The 10,462-nt window shown below is 43.1% G+C and overlaps 1 protein-coding gene across 1 annotated transcript; it reads right to left on the bottom strand.

The window, feature by feature from the left end:
- Positions 1-538: 538 nt before the first annotated feature.
- Positions 539-8,894, bottom strand: arsib (arylsulfatase family, member Ib). The gene is made up of 2 exons (XM_055935544.1): positions 8,116-8,894; positions 539-4,772 (listed from the first exon to the last, which is right to left on the bottom strand). The coding sequence occupies exons 1-2, from the start codon at positions 8,421-8,423 to the stop codon at positions 3,359-3,361; spliced, it is 1,722 nt and encodes a 573-aa protein (XP_055791519.1). The 5' UTR covers positions 8,424-8,894; the 3' UTR covers positions 539-3,358.
- Between the last annotated feature and the right edge of the window lie 1,568 nt (positions 8,895-10,462).

The raw sequence follows: 10,462 nt of genomic DNA, 5'->3' as shown, positions 1-10,462 counted from the left end.
AGAAATATAGAGGAATATGATGTTAGTTTATGTGGTTATCACAAAGAAATATAGAGAAATATGATGTTAGTTTCTGTGGTTATCACAAAAAAATATAGAGGAATATGATGTTAGTTTATGTGGTTATCACAAAGAAATTTAGAGAAATATGATGTTAGTTTCTGTGGTTATCACAAAGAAATATAGAGGAATATAATGTTAGTTTCTTTAGGTATCACAAAGAAATATAGAGGAATGTTGTGTCTTTGGCTATGCCGGATAAAGTGATATGACATGCTATTCTATAAAGTTATTTATCTGTAATTAATATGACCTGATTAAGCTAATCAGGTAACTGTAATTAACTAGAAAGTCGGGGCACCACGAAAGAATGTTTAAAGAGCTGTTATCTTCCGAATAAACTCTTCAAGACCTAGTCATCTTTTACATCAATAGCAGTCAATATTTAATTGTCACCTTATTTAGTCTCATCTGAAAGTTGTAAATTCTTGGTTATCTTCACGAACCCTGGCTCGCAAGTTGAATCAGCAATACAACATTTGGTTTAATTATTTATTGACTAAATACCTAAATAATCACACAGAATTACATATACACAGAATGTATCATACATTGATTACAAATGATGTCATAAAGGAAAACGTCCCTAGCGGACGGAACAGATATGACAGCTGGTTACACAAAGAAAGGGGGTTGGGTTTTGAATGAAAGAGCGGGAAGACTGAGGAACAAAGGGAGAAGTTATGTCTCTAACGGGCCATAGGCAGCTACTCTATCGTAAATACAGAATCTTATGCATTCTAAATAACCGCCCATTTGAAAAAAGAAAATGCAATAAATATTTACTCTGAGCTGCGCTTCGGTAGATTGGTCGCAGATAGACGGCCGGGTTGGTCCAGCATGGATCTCTGCTCCTCTGAAAAATGTCTAGTGGTGAACTGGAGCGTGGTAGAATGGATACTCTGTCCGTCCTCTCCTAGCCCACGTCTACAGTTGCTGTGCTAACGCAACGGCTAGGAGGTATCACTTCTTCAGTGAATAAGAGTTAAAAGTTCATACCAAGTTGCCATACTTTTAAGCTCATGCTATGTTCTGGCTGGTATAATCGAAATTCATCCTTTGGGCGTGTAGGTCGTCACCTTCACATTGAAATTCGATGCTAATTTCATTAGGTTCTTGCTGAGGTTGGCTTATGTCTGTAGGTGGTCTTTGTCCTTTCAACGTGGGGACCTCAAGTCCGCGCATCCTTGGAACAAGAAGTTACATTTTCGTCAACGGGTTGATATAGTGGTGAAAGAAGGGCGTGTTTCATAGTTTACAACTCATGTCTGTTCACTTGGGCCTCTGAGTGAGCAGAGTGGTGTTCTTCTGACCGTTCTCTCATTAAGAAGCTAAAAATGACATTTCATCTTTTCACAAAGAGTTTCATATTTAAAAATTTAAATTGCACAACAATTCCATGTGAATCTGATAACCCGAATGTGTAGATTTTCCAAGATACAGTTTATGTCGTCCTATCATCAGTAATCATGTCTCAGACGCCAACTGAACTGACATCATATTCATTAAGTCCCAACGCATATTTTCAACTGGTTGGATTACCGAAATATGGTTCCGTTTCCCATCTTTTGATGTCACCAGACTCTCTCTCAATGTTAACAAAGGCTTTACTAGAGTCAACTCAGTAGAGTACAGAGAGGAAAAAGGGGAAAGGTATTTATGCGGGTCATAAACCTCCCCCATCAGGCCAATGTCATGACAGGAATATGATGTTAGTTTCTGTGGTTATCACAAAGAAATATAGAGAAATGTGATATTCGTTTCTGTGGTTATCACAAAGAAATATAGAGGAATATGATGTTAGATCTGTGGTTATCACAAAGAAATATAGAGGAATATGATGTTAGATCTGTGGTTATCATAAAGAAATATAGAGGAATATGATGTTAGATCTGTGGTTATCACAAAGAAATATAGAGGAATATGATGTTCGGTCTGTGGTTATCACAAAGAAATATAGAGGAATATGATGTTAGATCATGTGGTTATCACAAAGAAATATAGAGGAATATGATGCTAGATCATCACAAAGAAATATAGAGGAATATGATGTTAGATCTGTGGTTATCACAAAGAAATATAGAGGAATATGATGTTAGATCCTGTGGTTATCAGGATTGAGTTGTCAATAAATGTGAATTCAACAAAAAATGTCACCATGTCATTGGATTTAGGTTAAAGGTTGGGTGTAAAAAAGACTAAATGCCCTTACGTTGATGACTTATTGTGAATCCAATGAGTTTTCTACGTTGAATCAACATCATCACATCAATTTTTGGGGGGTTGAAATGACGTGGAAACAACATTGACTCAACCAGTTTTTGCCCAGTGGGTCGTTTCTGTGGTTATCACAAAGAAGTAAAGAAGAGTCTGATGTTACTTTCTGTGGTTATCACAAAGAAGTAAAGAAGAATCTGATGTTACTTTCTGTGGTTACCACAAAGAAGTAAAGAAGAATCTGATGTTACTTTCTGTGGTTATCACAAAGAAGTAAAGAAGAATCTGATGTTACTTTCTGTGGTTATCACAAAGAAGTAAAGAAGAGTCTGATGTTATTTTCTGTGGTTACCACAAAGAAGTAAAGAAGAATCTGATGTTATTTTCTGTGGTTATCACAAAGAAGTAAAGAAGAGTCTGATGTTACTTTCTGTGGTTATCACAAAGAAGTAAAGAAGAGTCTGATGTTACTTTCTGTGGTTACCACAAAGAAGTAAAGAAGAGTCTGATGTTACTTTCTGTGGTTATCACAAAGAAGTAAAGAAGAGTCTGATGTTACTTTCTGTGGTTATCACAAAGAAGTAAAGAAGAGTCTGATGTTATTTTCTGTGGTTACCACAAAGAAGTAAAGAAGAATCTGATGTTATTTTCTGTGGTTACCACAAAAAAATAAGAAGTTGTTTCATTTCTTAGACATTCTGAAAAACATTCCCAAAACAGGTCAGTTAATTAGTAGTCCATTAACCCACAATTGATTAGGTCAAAGTATATATGCAGCATGTTCAATCACTTATCTACACACTACATATAGATGTAATGGAACATTTAACAAATACCATAGGACCCAATAGTCTTACATCCAAAACATCTAAAGGCACAGACAAAGAGATGCACAATAGTAAATATCATTTCCCCTTATCACACGCACACACAGGTATGACAATGGATATTGCTGGCTCAGAATATTGTTACAGTGTTAAATGTATAGGCAGGATTGGGGAGTAACGGATTACATTTAGAAAGTAACCTACCCAACCCTGTTAAAGGCTACATGTGACTGAGTGTAATTCACTTTCCCAGCTCATATTCTATTGGACATTATCCTTGTATTCAGTTTCTTGAAAAAGGATCTCAGTTTACCCAGCTTGCATTTCTTTTTCCTTTTATTCCTCCCCTTTTTGTAGACGCCGTTCCATTTCTGCTCGTCTTCGTCCCCCCCGACCCAAGGTACCCAGGCCCCCCCGTTGCGGTCTGGGTTGGCCCGGGGGTCGTCAGTTGGGAACCGGACCGGGACGGCAGTGCGGTTGTAGTAGGCCAGACGTGCTAACAGCTGTTTGACCACATCAGGCCTCTGCAGCGCCAGGTCACTGCGTTCATAGGGGTCTACTGTGATGTTAAAGAGCCACACAGACTTCCCTGTTCCTCCAGTGGTCCGCTCCAGGGTCCACCAGCTGCCGGGGAAGTTGGCCAGTACCTGTGGTGGGACCCAGTCTCCATGGCCCGGGTCCCCTGTTAGCAGCTTCCAGTCCCCCACCCGGATGGCAGCCTGGACCGCGGTGTCCCACAAATGCTGGGCCTCCTGCCCAGAACCAGATGGGGGCAGGCCAGTGCGCCGATGGAGCGGATCAATGTTATGGAGTATCTCCAGGCGTGGAGACTCTTTGCCTTCACTGATGGTTGGCCACATATTGTAGCCATCCAGACCCTCAGTCAGTGACACGTTACCCCCAGCCAGACCCACCAGGGTTGGATACCAGTCAGTGATGTGCATGAGGGCCTTGGAGACCCTCCGCTTGTTACGCAGCAGTGGGCTGTGTACGAAGCCCACCCCACGGACCCCTCCCTCCCAGTAGGTCCCCTTACGCCCCCGTAGCGGCCAGTTACTCCCCCCAGTGAACGGCTGGGCACCGTTGTCAGTGGAGAAGATGAGCACACTGTTGCGATAGTAGTCGTACTTACGCAGAGCATAGGTAACATTGCGTACAGCCTCGTCTACGATGGACACCAAGGCTGCGTACTTCCTTCTGGCTACGTTCCCCATCCCGCGGTAGGGGTAGATGTAGGCCTTGGGTGACTGAAGGGGCGTGTGGACTGCCTGGAGAGAGAGGAACATGAAGAGGGGCTGGCGGGACGGGTCATGAGTGGACAGGATCTTGCGTACCCTCTGTGTGTAGAGGTGGGTGGAGAACTTGCCTCCACGGCCCCAGGCCACGGTCTCCCCCTCGTGGAGGTCGTAGCCACACAGGCCTGGTCCGTCACAGGAACCATACGTGTAGTAGTCCACACTGCCCGTTAGAGAGCCAAAGTAGCTGTGGAAGCCTCGGCGCGTGGGCAGACACTCCTTCCTGTAGAAGCCAAGGTGCCATTTGCCCACCATGTGAGTAGCGTACCCTGCTTCCTGCAGTCGCTGTGGGAGCGTGGTCATGTCCAGGGGGAGGCAGTTGGGCTGTCGAGGCCGGATGATGGAATGCTGTAGGCCTGTGTGGATCTGGTATCTGTGTAAAGAGAAATAATATCCAATAGCAAATCTTAATCATCCTCATTGATTATGTACAAATCACGTTCAGCTGGAACTGATTCCAAAATATAGTCATGATGCTGAGAAAACCCTTATTGAAGATACTCTGTCATTACAGATAAGTAGTTTGTGCTCTACCAACCATTTAATTACAGTGTGGTAAACAAAGCTTGTTTTACAGCCTGACTACAGCTTTCAAGCCATAAAAGGCAAGTAATGAAGTTAATTAGTCTTTAAGGAACCACTCATCTAAACATAAGCATTTGTTTTCTGCCAGGAGTCTGCTTTAATGGAAGGAGAAGGGTATTACTGGCATACTTTGCGACGATACACTCTTTGAAAAAAAGGAGTTCAAAAGGATTCTTTGGCTGTTCCTATATGACAACCTCTGTGGAAAAGGTTCTGCATGGAACCCAAAAGAGTTCTACCTAGAACCAAAAGGGTTCTACCAGGAAACAAAAGGGTTCTACCTGGAACCAAAAATTATTCTTCAAAGGGTTCTCCTATGGGTACAGTCAAAGAACCCTTTTAGCACCTTTTTTAATAAGAGTGTAACAGGTGAGAAAAGGAATGTTGCAGAAATATGAAGAACAAGTATAGCCCCCTACTGAACTATAATGAACACTACGATGTCTGTGCTGCGGACACTAACAGAAATACCAAACCATTCTACATAAAAAATATAGCATTTTTCATGAACCTTGAACATTTACCTATTTTTAGTAGCATGTAGTACTTCAGTTACATTATACCACGTTAAAACACTTGCACCGTGTCCCTGTATAACTGTTGACTGGTCGCCAAGGTTCTTTGCACGGTCTGATATTTGGGTGGTCTGCACTGCAGTAAGCATGCAGACACACTCTACTTCCTTCAGGCAAGCCCCTTCCCAGGGTCTGAATGATCCCCTTCCTCCTGCAATCCACACTGAGTCTGAATCATCCCCTTCCTCGCACGACCCAAACTGAGTATGAATGAGCACCTTCCTACACGACCCACACTGGGTCTGAATGAGCCCCTTCCTCCTACAACCCACACTGGGTCTGAATGAGCCCCTTCCTCCTACAACCCACACTGGGTCTGAATGAGCCCCTTCCTCCTACGACCCACACTGTGTCTGAATGAGCCTCTTCCTCCTTCGACACACACTGAGTTTGAATGAGCCCCTTGCTCCTACGACCCACACTGAGTCTGAATGAGCCTCTTCCTCCTTCGACCCACACTGGGTCTGAATGAGCCCCTTCCTCCTACGACCCACACTGGGTCTGAATGAGCCTCTTCCTCCTTCGACCCACACTGGGTCTGAATGAGCCTCTTCCTCCTTCGACCCACACTGGGTCTGAATGAGCCTCTTCCTCCTTCGACCCACACTGGGTCTGAATGAGCCCCTTCCTCCTACGACCCACACTGAGTCTGAATGAGCCCCTTCCTCCTTCGACCCACACTTGGTCTGAATGAGCCTTTTCCTCCTTTGACCCACACTGGGTCTGAATGAGCCCCTTCCTCCTTCGACACACACTGGGTCTGAATGAGCATGTGGTGATAGGGTCTACTGAGAGTTGATGTAAAGGGTGATGCAGTGCAGATATACACATGCCTACACAGAAACATTCCACGGCTCTATTCCCTCCCTCCCTATCTCCTTACCTCCCTACCTACCTCCCTCACTCCCATCTCTAACCATAAATGGGCCTGTTTCTAGATGTCGGGTGGATGGCTATTATTCTCTTTCAGTAGGATCGTGTGTCATGTCCTCACTCCTCAGCCTAAAAAACAAGTGTGTTGCTACTGTCTGTTCATCACCTCCTCTTGCTCTTGTTCATTACCTGGATGTTGCCAGGGAGACAACAGCTAATTACACTCTCCTTTCAAACGCTCTGGAGATCCAGATCTAGGTTGAACTGTTCCCCTAGTGACAGGCTACCAACCAACCTCATAACACACACACACAGTGCTCTGATGGCCCCACAGCTGTTGTTCAGGCTGCAGCCCAGCAGCAGCTGTGTGATATGCCAACATCACCACTCCTGAAAAGTACTTCAAGCAAACGCCACAATTGAGATTCCTAGTAATTCATTCTCACCCCAAAATATTTTGCAACCCTACATTTTTTCGATAAGACCTCCCCAAGCTGTGAACTTTAAAAGACGTTAAGGCATATCAATAAGTACAACCTACTCTGAGTACTTCAATAGAGGTAACATAATGTGTGTTTTAGGTACATTACTCTGAGGAGACAAGGACTCCATCCAAGCGTTGTGTCGTTCATTTTCAATTCTCTTCCTACGCTGGCGCTCATATGGCTGTGTTTATCCGGTCTCTGCTTGCTTGAGCAGATGAAGCAGCCCTCAACCGTTGTTTCACAATACTGGCCTCTCGCCCTGCAGCTCTCCACAGTCCATCTCAACAACAGATGTTTCTGCTCATGTACCTGGGGTAGAAAGCGAGTTATCTACAGCATTTATCTTCCCCAACAATTTACAGCTCTTTCCTGGTAAAGTACACTAAGTGCATGACTATGTGTAATATGGACGTGTCCCTCACCTCTATTGTATATGTATTCAAACCGCGTTCAATGTCTGTGTAATGGTTTTCTGAGACTTACAGGACAGGACAGTTTCCCATGTTTACATTTACTGACAATTCTTATTGACTTATGAATGATCATCAGGCTAAGTCATCTGTTATGACTGACTATAGCTGCCAGCAGGAGTATTCTAGTAAATGTTGCTGTGGTTCTGTGTTACACTGGATGAAGATCCCTATGGACAGCTCATTAGTGCAAACCTTTTACATACCAACAGTTGTTTCCAGGTCTGGGGGAGACATTTCTAGGTACTCTACGTGAGTAAGGGCCTTGTACTGTTCTGACTCTGAGGACCTATGGGGAACACCACTTGGCTAATAATGGAATGCATTGTAACATACGCATATTTATCTCTAAACGCACCCTGCATCTTGATCATGATGTGATGCATCACAACTTTATGTAGTTTATCAATAAATAGGTGTATAATTAGGAAACTACATTGTAATTCCTCACCTGGATGTACACCGTAATTACAGATAAAAATGTAGCCTTCATAAAACAATAAGTGTAACGTTGTGATCAAGAGAAAAACTAAAATGTTCTTAATTCTGCAGAATCTCTTATCCAGAGCGACGGTGTTTACGTGACTTGCTTAAGTGCATATCGACATATTGCCTTCAACCAGTCGGCTTTTGGAAGTGCTAAAAAATGGTAGCCAGATGCTGACGCAAACTGAGGTTATACTAGGTTATTTTTACGTCTGCTACGTTAGGTATAGGTTTATGTTTACCTGCCCGTGATCAGCTGACTGCGTGACGGAGTGCAGATAGGTTGAACGTAGTAATTCTCCAGCTTTACCCCTTCGGAGGCAAGTTTGTCTAGAGTTGGAGTACGAATGTCCGGGTTGTGATAACCTATGTCATTGAAGCCTTGGTCATCCGTCAGTATGAATATGATGTGTGGTGGTTGTTTGGGCTCAAACGTAATAGAGGAATCATTTTGAGTGTGCTCCTCCAATTTATTCGGCTTGGTCCATTCCATGGATAGGTAGCCAAAACTTAGAAAACTGACCATTGAGAGGCTGGTAGCTGCGTGCATTTTTACCACTTTAGATTGTAATTGGACATTAGAGTCGTTACGGTCCTCGCACTATAGTACTCCTCGCGCTCTGTATCGCACACATTCTTGAAATTAAACGAATACACACGCGCGTAATTGATCCAAGGATGCAGAGTGGAAACAGATGAAACCTTGTTATCGCCACAGATTCTCATTCGTCATGACCGTCCAGCGCTTACAATGTCCAAGCTTCTGTTCTGTAAACTTGGGCTCTAAACTTTGAACGCTACTCCTGCACATTAGAACGTTGCATCGCTTCCAGTCTCATAACCATTCCCCACTAAACACGGACCGGCCAAGTATGGTTTAATATTTCTTTACGGTTAGCCTATCTATACATTTTCCACTGATCCTCCTTCTCGGTGGTTGCTGTTACTCCGCCCGCGTCTCAGCACAGAATTGGAAACAAGACCCTTCATAGACCCATCCCTCCGCCTCTGGTACAATGCAAGCCCCGTGCGCCTCATCTCAAGGAAAGTTGACTCCATTGCATTGAAAAAAGAGCATCCCATTCATTTTACTATGCAAAAAGTTATTCAAGGGACCATGCATAGACCGTTCATCTAAAATCTCAGATTATGGGTAGAAAAACTTTATTATCAAAGTCGACCTACTATAATTAGGCCTATGTTGCGTTCAAGTATGCCAATGCTATTAACCCAGGCCTTCTACATTTCAAAGGTTGTAAGACCTTATACCCCTTGCAGACCATAACCTTTAGTGTACTCATAGAATGATTATTCTGAGGTATCCTCTATTTATTAACATGATTATAACTATAGGTGAATGCACCAATTTGTAAGTCGCTCTGGATAAGAGCGTCTGCTAAATGACTTAAATGTAAATGTGAATGTATAGTATCAAAGTTAGAATGGGAGTAGCTATGTGCAGTAGGCTTTAGTCAACCTACAATTAGGACTATGGTGTGGCTACTGCTACATTATAAAGGTTGCAAGATCACAGACCATACCCCTTAGAGAGCAGAGTCATGAAACAATGGACCCCTCATAATCATTCTGTGTGTACAGTAATCTAGCAATACCTGATATATCCCATTATAGACGTCATGCCTTAGGATAGGGTGTAGCTTGACAGAGAAGGTAGACATAAGGTTGATGAAGCATCAGATTTACCTGTCCGCTTCAGAGGAACCTGCACTGTTCATACTTGTGTGTTCACATGGAACGTTTCACCCTGTCAAATCAAAAGCACACCCTAACAAGCTCTTCCCTCTATACCCCTGGGCACAATATTAGCAGTACAGTGCAACTACAATGTACCAAAGGTTTATTCTCTCCACGCACAGCAATTTATACTTTTGCTGCTTCACGGCTATACCACCACCAAAAAGTGGTCTTAGCACAATGTTTTTGTATCAGTGTCAAGAATCTACCAATGTTGCCTGACTAAAAGCTATGCTTGCAACTGTTAGCATTATTAACGCCTGTTTGCCAAGACTAGAATAACCTCGTTACAATTCCCAGAACAGAGGAAGGTGCAACTGGATATTTCTGGTGCACCTGGGCATTGGGAGACGGACAGTGCAGGTTGTTATACCGCTCTGTACCATTCCACCACTGAACATTGCTTTTCTCTCTCCAGTCCACTGGAGAGGGAAGTGCTTCAACCTCAGTTCATAAGAGCTGCCTTTCATAGTTCCGTTATTGAAACTTTCTGCTTGCCTTCTGTCCTTGAAAGTCCTATCCTCCCACACTACAAAGGAAATAGGTATTTATAAGGAGACAGCTTTAATAACTTCAAAACTGTACATCTTTGTGAAGGGGAAAATTCCAACAAACATTCATTTTCTATTGAATTGATGGATTCATTGTTCTCTGTGGTGGTGCGGGTGTATTAGGCCACAGGATATGGACAGTAGATGCATGTGCAAACTTCCCCAAAGGAGAGCTGCTTTGAGAGGGCGTGTATTAGTAACGCTTGCAGTAAGCAAGCAGGTGTTGGTCTTTAGTAGACTGCAATAATACCAAACCATTCCTAGGATTTGTTCTGGCATTAAA

Source organism: Salvelinus fontinalis, chromosome 10 (assembly GCF_029448725.1).
Source record: "Salvelinus fontinalis isolate EN_2023a chromosome 10, ASM2944872v1, whole genome shotgun sequence".
Taxonomy (NCBI): Eukaryota; Metazoa; Chordata; class Actinopteri; order Salmoniformes; family Salmonidae; genus Salvelinus; species Salvelinus fontinalis.
The sequence above is the reverse complement of the archived record's forward strand: the minus strand, read 5'-3'. Positions and strand labels throughout refer to the sequence as shown.